The following is a 15609-nucleotide window of genomic DNA, read 5'->3' as shown; positions in this document are numbered from 1 at the left end:
TACCTTTTTTGACTCAGCTCTTATGGAGCCCCCATTTGTGGATCAGATATGACAGGAATATGGGGTCAGTGTTGTCTGAGGTGGGCAGTAGAGAGGACCTCAGTATAGCAAATTCCTTCAAACCTCTATCCCTGAACTGGTTCTCTCCAATAGATTGTGTGCTCATTCCTCTTCACGAGCTAGTAAACTTTAATCGTCTACTATGTGCCAGGCTCTGTGCTAAGTACTCGACATAGAAATAGAAATAGGCAATCCCTAACCCTCAGGAGCTTACAGTCTAATGGGAAAAGAGAACACACAGAAGGAAATTGAAAAGGATACCAAAAGGCACGTTGGAGTCCTGTCCATCCATGAGTGGGAAATGAAAGATGTGGCTAGCTTCAGAGCTGTGGCTAACTTCTTTAAATGTAGCCTTTGGGATTATTTCTTTGCTCCTCCCTCCAGCCCTACAAAGGAAATCAGAGGGATGAGGAAGATTCTCAGGAGAGTACTCAATCCCACCAAATAATTAGTTTCCTGATAACATATAGAATTAACAACACATGCATTCTGCATTAAAATATGTCACTACTATAAAAAAGAATAAGAATATCTCTGCTATAAAGTTCTTCCCTTCATTTCTTTCTGTCAATGAAATCTATGGAAATATTGGGGACACTGGAGTGTTAGGTTTGCTAGAAAACCCGACATTCCCCCAGTTCAATTGGATAGATATTTGGAGCTTATTATATATGCAATATTTTTTACTGATATCGAAACACCTACACCAAACAGAAAGTTCTCATATTCATGTGGAATGACATAGTGATCTATTTTAGGATTAAAATATACAGGTTCAATTTCTTTCTCTGTTATTTATGATTTGTGTTACCTTGACCAAGTCCTTTCATATTTAAGGCCATTATTTTCTTCATCTATAACCTGGAATATCATTTTTCAAATACTTGCCTTTAAGGATTATTATAAGGAAAACTTTTTTTTAATCATGAAGCCTTTTGTAATTTTAGAATATTTTAATTTAGTTTTCATGATCAGCCTTGTTTCAACCTAATAATTATGATATGCTAGTGCAAGAGAAACAAATTATGAATTTTATAGACTACTAGAGCCTCAGAGCATGACCAAAAATTCATGGGGTAGTTATAGAAAGAACATGTTTGGTTGGCTTAATTTTAATTAAATAAAAACAGCCCATAGTTGTGGAGGGAAAAAAGTAAAGGAGTAGGAACACTTGTTAATTGGAACCAATTTTGAAGAACTTGTTTTTTCCTTGTTTTCCCCAGGAGTCCCAGTTGAAAGCTCTGAAGGAGACTGTCCAACTCTGTCTGACTTCGGTTCTGCGCAATCAACCTCCAGCTATGAGCCTAATCCCCTCCAAAGTAACTGAGAGGAAGCTGCCATCACCCAGTACAAATAACTCAAAAGTTCCAGCTGCTGTGACAAGTAAAAAGGTACATTTTATTTGGACTTCTAAAAACGAAATAAGATAAAATACTACTTTGACAGTTTCTCCTGTGAGACCATCAAAGTGGAACCAAGAAGGATTTCAAATTCATTGGAAGATTAAGAAGAATCTAAAAGATCACGCCAACCCTGTTCCTAATAATACCAAAGTTACCTTGAAAAAGTTTCAAACCAGTTTCTTCACCAAGAGAAATAAATCCTCCCTAAATATTACAAACTCAGTATTTCAGACTAATTGGCTGAGGAGCCTAACCAAACTTAATGAAAGGTCAATTACAGAATATTTTTGAAGGGATTTCAATTTTGTCACCTGTAGTCCATTTGAATCTTGGAAGCAATTTCTAAGTTTTTATGATTAGAATTAGATGAGTTAGATATTCAGCTTGTAATAATGAATTGAAGGTTAACCTCGTATCCAGGGTGACATGCATTCAGATCCTGCTTCTGACATATATTATCTTTGTGCCCTAGAATAAGTCATTTAAATTCTCATTCCTCTCAGCAACATATTCAAATTCAGTTGCAGGGAAGATTCTAGTCTACTCTGGTAGAGTGAGATTCCTCACCTAAGATTTCCATATATCATATTAATAAATATATATATATATATATAATAAAAATAAATACATTTTAAAATAAAAAAACAAATAAATAATAATCCTTAAGAAATAGGTGGAACAAGGAGCATTAAACTAAATTAAAAATAAACCCCTGCCATTATGTACTTTTATTTATTTTGTTAAACTTTCCTCAATTATATATATAAAATCCTTATCTTCCATCAGTATCCGTGACTTGGCAAGGGTTACATGAACTTGAACGTGTTTGGGGGGTCAGATTTAGATCTGTGTCCTTCCAACTTCAGGCCTGACACTCCATCCACTGGGCTACTTAGCTTCCATCCTCCCCTCCCCAAAGATGTTTTATTTAGTTTCCAGGACGCTGGGGAGTTGTGCAGGCAGCTGGTAGCTAAATATTGCCCCAGTGAGGTCATACTTAATTTTAAATGGAATTTTCACAGCAAATGCCTTTGTTTTTTGGGTTTTTTTGTTTGTTTGTTTGTTTTCCTGCCAAAGGGGCCAATATGAATTGTGACTTAAACCTCATCTGCCATCACAAATTCACACACCTTCATCTATAGGATTAATCTTCATGTGATTCCACTCTAAAATTAAATGATATATTCAAAGGGGAGAAAACTGGCTTTGGAGGGAGCAAAGAGGAGTCATTCATGATGAAGATGGCATGTACCGGTTACAATTTTTCTTCTTTATTGCTATTTTGACCTTTTCCTCTTATTTCCTTGGATGGGCTTACAAATGGAGATGCTGCTGAAAGGGGAAGGGGCAATTGTTATTTTTATGAAAGGGAAAATATTTCTCCTATCAGCATAAAATGTCTAATAGGCATAAACCTCATATAATACATGTATGGGTGTATCCTGGCCAATTATCCTGCTGTGCCCTGAATCCAGCTTTGTAATTTCACCGAGTAATCTGCAAACAGGTTTCTCCGTCAAAAATCGTTTCACAGACAAGTGTTTCCATTTATCTTATCACTCTGTTAGGTGGCATTACATGCTGCACATGTAAGAACGGAGCGTGCTGGGGTTTAGGCCAAGCTTTAAAACCAGAAACGGCTTTCCTTAGATGGAAAAGTGTCTATTCGTTTCTATCAACTTCCCTTCTCTTTGAAAAAGATGCAATCTTCATCCAAATAGCCTATTTCCTGCTAGCAATCGGTGTTGAGGCTATCAGAACTGAGCATTTATTCAAAGAATTGGGAAGAATTTCTGTTGACTCTTGCAGAAGATTTCTAGAAAGCACAGGGGTATTCCAAAGAATGTTCTGAAACTCTCCCATTTATGAGTATGTGTTAGACATGTATGGTCTTATATTGACAGAATGAGAAGTCCTTAAAACTAGGAAATTTTTAAAATTTTTATCATTTTATCTCCCAAATCTAGTATTATGCCAGACTCATTGCAGGCTCTAAATACATGCCTATTTTTTTTTTTGGTCTTAAATTTTTTAATTTAATTAATTAATTTAGAATATTTTCCCGTGGTTACATGATTCATGTTTTTTCTCTCCCCTCCTCCCACTCCTGTTGCCCATGAACAATTCCACTGGGTTTTACAATGCCTATTATTTAAGAGCATGTTCATACTTTCTTTAAAGGCATATTATGAAATCTTTTTTTAGAAACTTAGACTTTATCGGGACCTGAGAGACTATATAGTATTATATCTCCTATCTCCATGCTTTTGCCCAGGCTCCCTACATCAGAAAGCCTCTCCCTTATTGCCTTCTCTTCTCGCAGTCTCTAACTTCTTTCATGCCTAAACTCAAATTAAAGCTGAAACGAGAACTTTAGGTGATGCTCCAAGTTGTTCGTGCTCTACGTGCCCCAAATTATAATTTTTTATTATCTTATATTGACTTTTATTTATATGTGTAATTTTTGTCACTGTGCTTTCATCATCTAGGATAATATTTAACATATAATAGTTCTTAATGTATCCTTATCAGCTTAAAAATAATGGAATTAATTTAGACTAAACATCGAAACAAAATATTGTTCAATGATTACGTGCTTACTATATATCAGACACTGGGCTACAAACTAGGATATACAAAAGCAAATAGAAAACAAATCTTTTCCTTTAAGAAAAGGGAGACAGTGTGTTTGATGTATATGTATGTGCATGGTATTAATTTTCAGTCATGCCCAGCCTTTCATGAACCTATTTGGGGTTTTCTTGGCAGGCATACTTGAGTGGTTTGCTGTTTCCTTCTCCAGTTCATTTTACAGATAAGGAAACTAAGGGGAAAAGGTTGAAGTGATTTTTCCAGGTCACACAGCTAATAAGTGTCTGAGGTCATACATGTATGTGTATGTGTGTTCATATATAATCTATATGCACTATATATGTTATAGTATTAAATTATTTATATGTAATTCATGTATTACATATACAATTATACATATTTATATAGAGATATATTGGATAAATAGACTGAAAACATAGAAAGTTGAAATCAGATAACTGTGGAGAAGGCATTAATAGTGGGGACCAGGACAAAGGCAGAGATTTGGAAAAGGCTTTTGCAGGAGATGATGGAATTGACTTTTAAAGAAGACTACCAATTGTATGGAATAGATACAAGGAGACAGTGTGTTTCTTAAAATGGGAGATGGCTAGGGCAAAGGCGAAGAGATGAGAAATAGTAAAATGGTTGAAGACCAGCAAGGAAGTCAGTAAGTTTGAGCAATAGAAGTCACAGAAGTGGATCATTTGTAGACAAATTCAAAAAATAAAATAAAATGGAATGAGGTCATGAAAAGTTTCTTATGCCCAACAGAGAGGTCTGTGTTTGGTCCTAAAAGCAAAGAGAAGTTTTAATGAGATGGGTCAGTAGTTTGAGAGCCAGACCTAGAGATTGGTGGTCCTCTGTGCAAATTTGGCCCCAGATACATCCTAGCTGTGTGACCCTGGACAACTCATTTACCATCAATTGCCTGGCCCTTACCACTCTTCTACTGTGGAACCAATACTCAGTATTGATTCCAAGATGGAAGGTAAGCATTATGAAAAAAAAATAATAGGTGGAAAAGATTTGAGACCAAGTCAACAATTAAGAAAGACTGTTCTTTGAATAATAGTTTAAAACAGAAAAATAAAAATCAAGTAAAGCGAATAATTAGAATTCCTTGGGTATTTGGATGGTGGAGGATGTCAGACCTGTAAATATGACTTTAGCTACATCCTTTGGATGGCTTTGGAGAAGGATAGATTGGAGCAGGGAGACATCTGAGTCAAGATAAATCATTAGGATGCTACTGAAAGAGCCAAATTAAAAGGATCTAAACTGGAGTAATTGCTATCTAATAAGGGGAAGGGGAAAGTATATTATGTAGAAAGTAAAGGGTCAAAAATAGCAGTGACCTTGGGGACCTCAGTTAAGGAGGAATGAATAGTAGTGACTCTAGTAATAAAGTTTGGAAGAAGAGTGGGTTTGAGAGAGGCCTCAGAGATAATGAATATTGATACCAACACATAAATATTATATATGAGAATATGTTTGAGGGAACAAACAATATAAAATGATATAAGAAAAGTGGAGAGGTGACATTGTTAGCGTAATTTTTAATATTATTGGTTCTTTAACCCATGGTGAGGAAGAAATGGTCAGTACTCAAGGCTGTCCTTTCATTATTATTTGGTTTTTTGGTCCTAATATTTTTTGATTTCAACACAGGTTTTCAACTAACTATTTGCTCATAGACTTCATTTTTCTATCATTTTTAAGTCATTCTGTTCCCCAGTACAGCAAATACATCATAGCATTTAATAATTCTAAGATGAAACAAGTTCTTTGGAACTTGAATGGATATATATTCTTTAAAATTCATGAACATATTAATTTTCGAGCTAAGAGGAGAAGGTTACATCTTAACCATGTGAAAAAAATGGTGTGAGGTCATCCAATTAGTCAACTAATGAGGTTTATGAAACAGATAACTGTAACAATACATTTCATCTCATCCCGGATTGTTTTAGCATGTATATACAGATATGAATGCAAAATCAGGAATCATTTCACCCTCTGCTCTGACAAAGTGTAGTTGAGCTATGCAGAATCTACCAGCTGTTCATTGTCAAGAAGAAAATTTGCTGCTGTAGCATGTGCTGATCCTCCACCTACAAATGTCTCCTTCCTCCTTTTAGCTTGTCTACATATTTGCCTTTGCTCACAGTTCGCTTCCTCTTTATCAGCTTTCCTTATTTTTCTAACTCACACTAATTTTGCCTCATCTCTTTCTATACTTCTGGTAAATTTTTTATCTTCTAGTTATTTTTTCTAGGTTGCAGCCAGAATATGTTCAAATTCTGTCTCTGATATTTATGACCGTTGTGCCCATTGGTAATTTACTTAACTTATCCAAGCCTTATTTTGCCCATTTGTAAAATGAAAGATGACATCCCTTGCTAAATTTATGATCCTTAGGTTTTAGGGGAGTTCAAAATTTTCTTGGCAGTCTAATCAGTTACTAGTTTGGACCAATTGTTTTCTTGGGTCTCAGTTTATTCTTTATCAGATCGTAGAGGTTTTCCCAGTTTCCTTTGAAACTCTCTATATTATTGTCATATTTATGGCACACAATAGTTTATCCGCACCCCAGATGAGTAAGACATGACTAGAAAACCATTCATCTGGGAGAAAATTAGTTTTGCTAGATTTCAAGATCTATGTGAGTCAACAGTGTTTAAAGATAAAGAGATTTTAAGCTGCATGGAATCAAACTCTCCAAGAATATGGAGGTAATAATATTTATTGTGATAAGTCCAGAAAGAATACTATACTGTTTTCGATTGTAGACTTTAGGAAGAATATTAACAATCTGAAAAACATCCATAATGGCCCAAAATCTCAATTCTGTGCTATCAGTTAATCATTTGAAGCAATTGGGCATGGCTATCATTGGGCAGTGAGGTTGTGCACTGGAAAGAGGACAGTATCTAGAGTCAGGAACCACCGAGTTCTAAATAATCTTCAGAACCTTACAAGCTGCATGACCTGTGGCCAGGGAGTCACTTAACTATTTGCCTCAATTTCATCATTTGTAAAATGAGCTAGAGAAGGAAATTCCAAACCACTCAAGTAGCTGAATATGTGAACAACAATAATCCTGCAGATGATAAGACTCAAGGTAGAGGAGCCTGGGATGGGAAATGGTAACTACCTTTAAGGACCTAAAGGGTATGTTGAGTATTAAAGACATTATACTTATTCTCCTTATGCCCAGAGATCATGAATATGCACATTTAGGTTTTTTTAAAAGGAAAAATTAGGAACATTGGAAATATCTGATATATCCTGGCAGTATTCCCCCTGCATAGGTTGAATTAGTTGGCTTCTGAAATCCCTTGAAAGTTTCTGTGTCAATGACAATTATTTCTGTTGCATTCATATCTCCAGAGACTAGTGCAGTAAAATGTACCTTTTTGATATTTAGTCCTTCCAATCATGCCCAACTATTTGGGACCCCATTTGGGGTTTTCTTCTTTAGGATGCTGGAGTTGTTTGTCATTTCTTTCTCTAAGTCATTTTACAAATAAAGAAGCAGAGGCTGTTAACAGGGTTAAGGTACTTGCTCAGAGTAAAACAGCCAGTAAGTATCTGAGGCCAGACTTGAACCCAGGAAGATGAACCTTCCTGACTCCTGGCCCAGTGCTTGATCCTCTATACTATCTAGCTGCCCTACAATGTACTTGGTGATATTATGTTTTAATTAATTAATATAATTTATTTAATTTTATTTTTATATTTTTATTTATATTTATATTTATATTTATAATTTATATTTTTATATATTTTATATATATATTTATATTTATATATTTATATATATATATAATTTATATTTATATTTATAATTTAAATAAATAAATTATTTAATTAATATAATTAATTTAATTAATTAATATAGATTAATATGTTTAATAGAATGTAGTGAATTATATTTCAATCTATGATTCTTTAAAAAATGAACAGCTTAGATATTGTCTTCGTTAACACCATTTAAGATCAGAGCTCATGGCATGAAATCTATCATTAATAAGTGGTCTTCTCATGACTCAAGAATGTGTGGGAATTTCCTGATTTAGACTTTAGTGATTCCCAATGAATAATTCATGCTATGTCCATGAAATGAATAGCATATAATTATTGTTTTCCCTGCCATGTCACATATGACAATAATAATAATTAGGATGTCATTATGGAAGAGATCCTGTATATCTCAGACAATATCAGGAAAATCCAATTGTTTCATTACCTTCACTCTATATCTAAGTTAATATAATACAAAAATCCTCTTCTGTACAACAATATTAAAACATTGCATGGGTTTTCTGTTGTGACCACAATCCTTATACTGAGGTCCTTCTAATTAGATTGTTAAACTTCTTTAAGAAAGGGACTGTTTGTTTTTTGTGCTTTTCCAAGTGCCAGATTAATATATATATATATATATATATATATATACACACACATTAATATATATTTTCCTGCCCTCCTTTCTCCTTTCATCTCTTCATCCATCCATCTCTTCCTTTCTTTCTTTGTCCTATCTATCCATCTGTTTATCTATTTATCTATCTATCCATATGTCTATCTATCCATTTATCTATACATTTGACTATTTATCCATCCACTTATCTATCTATCCAAAATTGTCTTAAATATATTTCATACTTCAAAATTCAGGTAATTCCAATACATTTAAATTCAGAAAGATCTGTGAATGGTGCTATCTAATTAGTCATATTTTCCTATAAATGAAGTATTTGACTAAAATTCTATTTAATAAAATTTTTAATTATTAAAATATTTATTGAATGTTATATCTGTTTAAAAGAAAACATCCATGGATATTTTCCTGAGCTGACTAAAACTAGCAATCATGATGATTCCTGGTAAAAAGAAGTCTAATTTATAGGTGAAATAATAAAGAAAGGGCAAATAAACATGCCTGTGTTATAGGGCAGCCCACTGCAGTTGTTAAAACTATCACCAAATCACTGTCTGTCCCTTAGGAAAAGAGCCTTTCTGCTTTTGAGCTTTTGTTTCCTGATCTGTGATATGAAAAGGGTTGACTTAGATCTTTTCTAAGGTCACCTCCAGTTGTAAAATGCTGTGGTCTCTGACTAGGCCTCCCTATTTTGTTCTGTTAGATTAGTGTGATTTCATACTTGTCTTTACTGGGTGGGTATATAATTGGATTTCCTGTTTTATAGAAAATGAGTGTTAGCTGATTGTGTTGCTGATTATATTTATTAGAAAAGTTTTCTTTTTAATTGAAGAGGTTTGGAAAGAGAAAATACAAATTTATTTTAGTTTTTAAAATTATGATCATTATTATTTTTAATTGTCAATTTTTTGTTTAAACCTGTGAAACATCAAATTAGTAAGTGATGGCTCAGATTCAAATGGGAGAACAGGTAATTGGATTCTTTTGCTGTAAAAACCAAAAATGACAGAAGAAAGCTATTTTTCTCCTCTCAAGAAGTCTAGTCAATGAAGATTTTGAAATCAATTCTCCAAGATTTATTTTAAATAGCATTAAAAATGACAGGGTCCATTGGTTAAATCTGAGATCCCGATTTCCTTCTGCACAAGACTTGAAAAATAAGATCATATTTTGATCTTATACATCTCCTTCACCCAGGTCAAATATTGAATACTATATAATCTTCTCATCATCTTCTTAGACTCTTCCCCTACTGAGGAATTTCTTGGCTTAGCTTTATTGCTTTTCTTCCACCAATTATGTCTAGTCAATTCCAAAGTATAGTTAAAATTACTTTAAAATGATTGATTGCATTTTAGGAATTCTATTTACTGGCTGCTCCTTGAAGAAGCAGAAGGAATTGGAAGGGCAAGAGCATGAGGGCTGATAGAGGCTGTTTATTCTATCGGCTAAGGGAGCATATTATGAACACAGAAATCTCTCTGAAGCAGCCTGAGCTTTCCTTCCCAAACTAACTTCAATGACTTTTTCAGTTATGATGCATCTTTTGCTCCCATGATCTTTCCATTTCTATTTGTAATATGGTAGTTAGGGATCTGGAGTTAGAGTTGGAATCTCTGGGTTCCATTCTCACCTGTGATAATAGGTTTGTGACCATAAGAAATTGCTGAATCCCACTGAGTTTAATGTACTTTATAAAATGGAGAAGAATAATTTGATTGCTTCCTTCATAAGGTTATTGTGAGCCCCAAATCATACAATCTAAACAAAGTGATGGGAAAGTTTTAAAGTTCCATAAAATTTAATATTTCTAGAATCTAATCTTTTTAATGAAAATATTTCTGTAGCCAGATTCCAAAGTCAGCTAATTTTAGAAACCATGATGTCCCCAGATAAGGAGAAATAGGATAATAAAGCGGCATAAGTAATAATAAAAAAGATAAGCTTCATGGGATGATGATAAAATAGTAAAAAAGAGACCAAATGAGACCATGAAAATCATCCCAAGACCTATTTAGCTAATGAATATTATTATCTAATTTCCAGTGACTATAAAAGCACTCAAAGCATGCTAGTGATCCCCCCCCCTAGATCATGTGTATCTGCACTCTCTCAAGAAGAAAAGATATCCCAAAGTTGGAGGTAGAGATAACATCATGCATGCCACTTGTTACTGGAGAAACAGTATCACAAAGTTTAGGACTTGGAAGGTACCTCAGTAGCCTTCCGGTCCAACACACACATTAAATGAGTTGAAAGTCTTTATACCCCAAAAGCTATCATCTGACTTCTACTTAAAGGACTCCAGTAACTGATTCATTGACCTATTTATTACACAGGTGAATCAAATAATTACTTTTCTAATTGAATAAAGCTATCATATATTTGGCATGATCTCTATATATAATAGCATTAACAATACTACCTCTTTATTATTTATAACATAGTAAAATATAGTGCTGTTTTGATGGAGATAGAAGTGGCAAACCATTCCAGTACTTTTGCCAAGAAAATCCCATGAGACAAAGTTCATGGGGCCACTTAAAGTCAGATATGAAGGAATGACTAAGCAACTATTGTTATAATAATTAATCAGAAATTATAAAATTTATTATCAGCAATTTTATTTTAGTTAAAAATTTTTAAGATAGACATTATTATTAATTATATTAGTATCACTTTCATTATATATCTAATGGAAACATCCTAACATTTATCACCATTCTTCTGTTATTTGTTTATATTTAATGTTTTTGGTCCCTTTCACATATGAAAAACTTTCACTTATTTTTATATATGAATAAAATATTTAGATAAAACTTTATCATTTTTAAGTGTACTAAAGGCATCTTTGACAAACTCCATTAGCAATAAGGACAATAGTTTAGACTCCAACATATCCCTACATGGTTTTGATATTAATCATGTTTGTGTATTTTGGAATCTTTTTATCTTATGAAGCTTATAAATTATGAGTATTTGGTTTGGTGAAATATATCAAAATCTTTGTTCATAAGGTTTATTTTTTAAATAACTGGACTAAAAGAATATCATTAGTCTTTGCAAACAGAAGATTCAGATGGATAAAATAGTTTTCTTCAAAACCACTAGAGGCAACTATGTAGTGAGTACAGTTAGTGGTTCACTAAACTTAAAGAGTTTGGAAGTACTCAACACAGGCAAGTCATCTAAATTCTACTGCCTCAATCTTCTGATCTCTAAAATGAGAGTACTAATAGGTCTTATCCCTATGTTTACTCTGAAAATAAAATGAAATAGTATTCATAAAGTTCTCTGCAAACATTAAAGAGCTACATTCAACTTCTCAATTGCGGGGGGGAAGAGGGTTGTAACATTCTTGAAAAATTGCAAGAAAATTTAAAAAAGGCAAATACAGATATATTAAACCTATGGAAAATTGGCAGTTAGGTTCATGGCCACCTCAAATTGTAATCTTTTGCTAGAGATGGCTAAAACTATACCTTTCTCCATAAAAAATCTTTATAAGAACATTAAATTTGATAACATGCATTTTTCCTAACACAATAACCACAAAGTAACCCTTAAATTTCAGGGGAGAGGAGAGGCAACCCTGGATTTGATGGGGAGGGGTAGGAGCAGTGATAGCAGAAGAACTTTGTGTTACAAAAAAAGACGAGGCCAATCTGCCATCCCTTATCTTTTCTGTGGTGTGGCTGAACTGTTCCCCAGTGAAAAGCACCTACCTTGAGGACAACCCAGACAACCCCAGTTCTGAGTTCAGAGCTCTGCATGGGATACCTCTATGCAGGCCAGATATACTTCAGATTTGCTATGAAGAGAAAACAACTTAAAATACAACAATCCCCCGCCCCCCAAAAAAATAACAAACTTACTATCAATTTGAATTACAAAAAAATATAACAGGTTTTCTGTGGGAAAATGAGTACCCTCTAAAAAGAGATCTTCTAGCTAAAATTAGATTGTTTTGTGTCAGATATATCAATAGATTGGTGTCCCCAAGATCACACTGCTAGCGTATAACAAAAATTAGACTATCCTCACATATTCTTTCTCGTTTATACAAAAATGTTTATATCAGCTCTTTATGAGATAGAAAATAATTGGAAATGAAGGAATGAAGGGAATGTCTGTCTATTGGGGTATAGGATGCTCATGGAATAGTACTGTATTATAAGAAATGATGAAAAGAATGATTTCAGAAAAAAACCTGAAAAAAAAAAACCCTACATGAACAGATAGTTCATAGTGAAGTGAACAGAACCAGGAGAACATTGTACACTGTAATAGCAATATTAGATGAACCTGTCCACCTGGACAAGGAAACAGGAAACTAGTTTGGTAAGAAATTTTCTTTGAGAGGCAACACCAAGATGGTAGAATAGAAGCACGGAAAGCTTGAATCTCTCTGAGAATCCTCTTTAACCCACCTTAAAGTCATACTTCAAAAGGAGTTATAGAAGGACAGAACAAGCAAGGAGATAGAATGAAGCCAATTTCTTGAAGAAAACAACTTGGAAAGTTGGCTGAGAAAGTCTGTTTCCCTGGGGTTAGAGGGGGAGTTATAAAAATAATAAATGGTGAGATATAAAAATAAAATATTTGCTGAACTATATAAGGATAACAAAGATTTCTAATTCTAAGGGATTCTAAATCCACCCAAATAGACTCCCTGGTTCCTCAAGGAACTGCTTTTCCTTTGTTTCACAGACTACACTAATCCTCCTTGATCTGAATAACCCAAATATATACTATCTAAATAAAAACTACCACTATTATTCTTATAATTCTTAACTTATGCCTTCAAATTATAAAATAGCAAAGGCTAGCTGGTTGAGTCTCAACAAGAACCAAGTTAGGACTCTGAGCCTTAACAGACTCAGAGTCCAAGTCAAAGACCAGGTTTTTCTTTGGTTTTCTCAGAGTTAAATCAATCTATAAAAACTGCAATAGATAGTCAATAGTTTTTCCCAAGATGGGAAAGGAAAACACTAAGCTCCATCAGGTCTTTCCCTCAGACAGAGAGAGAGGCAAAGATGTTACCTCCTTCAGCCCTGAGAGAGAGTCCCAGAGTCTATCTCTGCCCACTGCCAGAGACCAACTGCCAACTGCCAAAGAGAGTAATTGACACAGAAAAATGGTTATAAATGTCAACAGTTGAAATTAACATGCTCTCTCAGCTATGCTTCAAACTCCAGTTCTTTTCTCAAGCCAGCACTCTACTTTTTATACCTAAACTAATAAAACAATACTTATTTTCTGATATCATACTTAAAGAGCAAAGCCCACAGTGATGCACAGTTTACCCCCAGGAGGTCCTCCTACCTAGCCCAATTGCTCCAGATTCTGATCCTGTATCTGAGCCAATGGTGAGACCAGGAGACCCTTCCTAAGCCAATAGGATAACACCTCACCCCCACCGTTTGGAGGTCTAATCCTTAGCCAAAGCCTATAGGGAGGATCCAAAGCTTAGCCTGTGGTGAGGCAAGCCATTGAAAGCTTTAGGGGAATCCCAGAGTCCCAATCCAAGCTGAAATGGAGGCCCAAAGCCACATTTCAAGGTATCCTGCAGTGTGATTGGCCACTTTAAGCCCAGAATGAGTCCTGAAGATCCTGCCCAAGTCTAAGGGGATCCCTCGGCCCCAACACAAGATGGTGCAAAGTGCTCTGAGCACTACAAGGCCTCAATAGACCTCAAGGAGGCTGAATCATCCATGGCAGGTGACATTCAGAGCTCCCAGTCCACTCTCTATCATAATAATGGCAAAAACCCTGAACTAGAGCTGGAGAGCAATAAGGAAAAACTGAAGTTTAATTGAGTGACCCCTCCAGCCTTAGTATAGAGCCCACCATTAAGAAAAAAAAGTAAAAGAAAAAGTCTGGTGAAATGAACAATACCGTCCCCCCACCACACACATACATATACAAAAAAAATCCCCAAACTAACTCAGGAAAATTGTTAGAGAGACAAAAAAGAGCAAGGTACAAACTCAGAAGGGGACCATGCTCTAAAGCAGCTACATGCAACACTTTAAAAAGAAGTGCGAATTTGTCTCAGGCTCTGGAGCACCTCAAAAAGTATTTCAAAAGTCAAATAAGAGAGGCAGAGGGAAAATAGGTAAGAGAAATGAAAGTGATGCAAGAAGAAAATAATACCTTAAAAAGTAGAATTGGCCAAATGAAAAAAAAAAAAGAGGCATAAAAATCCAGTGAAGTTTCCCAAAAGCACATTTGACCAAAAGGTGAAAAAGTAACAAAAATCTAATGAATAAAAGAGTTTATTAAAAAGTAGGATTGGTCAAATGGAAAAGAAGGAATTTCAAAAATACTCTACCCTGATATTCTTTTAAAAAGAGGTAAAATAGAAATGGAAAGAATCCACCAATCACCTTCTGAAGGATATACTTACATAACAACTCCCAGGAATATTAGAGCTCCCAGGTCAAAAAAAAAAAAAATCCTTCAAGCAGTCAGATACAATTCAAATATAATGAAGCCATAGTCAGGATCATAAAGAATGTAGCAGGTTCTACAAGAAAGAATCAGAAGGCTTGAGAGAGATTCTAGAAGGCTAAAGAGCTAGATTTACAATTAAGAAATACCCACCCAGAAAAACTGAGGATGTGCTTTCAGGGGGAAAATGGTCATTTAATAAAATAAATTTCCAAACATCCCTAATGAAAAGATAAAACCTCAAGAGAAAGCTTGACATTCAAATATAAGACCCAAGAGAAGCATAACAAGATAAACAAGAAAGAGAAAGCTTAAGAGATTCAATAAGGTCAATCTGCTTATATTCCTATATGGAAAGATGATAGTTATATGTCTTAAAATTTTAACATTTTTTGAGCAGTTAGAAGGACTATGCACAGTCACAAGGTATGGGCGTAAGTAGATTAAGATGACATGATATCCACCCCCTTCAAAAAAAAAAATTGAGAGTGAAAAGGGGATTGCATTGAGAGGAAAAGGAAGGGGGTAGAATGGGGTAAATAAAAAAAAAACACAACTATTACAATAGAGGTGAGGATAAAGGTAGTGACAGGAAGTGCTTAAAGCCTACTCTCATTGGAATTGGCTAAGAGAGTGAATAACAACTACAATAAT

General features: G+C 34.5%; 1 protein-coding gene and 1 long non-coding RNA gene across 2 annotated transcripts in view; one reads left to right on the top strand and one right to left on the bottom strand.

The window, feature by feature from the left end:
* Nucleotides 1-15609, top strand: part of LUZP2 (leucine zipper protein 2) — a 749802-nt gene that overhangs the window by 599610 nt on the left and 134583 nt on the right. Inside the window, exon 9 of the mRNA XM_056802005.1 lies at nt 1284-1451. Within this exon, the coding sequence (XP_056657983.1) occupies nt 1284-1451 (168 nt within the window). The remainder of the gene's footprint in view (nt 1-1283; nt 1452-15609) is intronic.
* The window catches only part of LOC103097034 (uncharacterized), an 82748-nt gene that overhangs the window by 25671 nt on the left and 41468 nt on the right, over nt 1-15609 (bottom strand). Inside the window, exon 2 of the long non-coding RNA XR_469412.2 lies at nt 322-446. This is a non-coding gene — a long non-coding RNA (uncharacterized LOC103097034). The remainder of the gene's footprint in view (nt 1-321; nt 447-15609) is intronic.

The sequence above is a fragment of the Monodelphis domestica genome, chromosome 6 (assembly GCF_027887165.1).
Source record: "Monodelphis domestica isolate mMonDom1 chromosome 6, mMonDom1.pri, whole genome shotgun sequence".
NCBI classification, from domain to species: Eukaryota; Metazoa; Chordata; class Mammalia; order Didelphimorphia; family Didelphidae; genus Monodelphis; species Monodelphis domestica.
The sequence above is the reverse complement of the archived record's forward strand: the minus strand, read 5'-3'. Positions and strand labels throughout refer to the sequence as shown.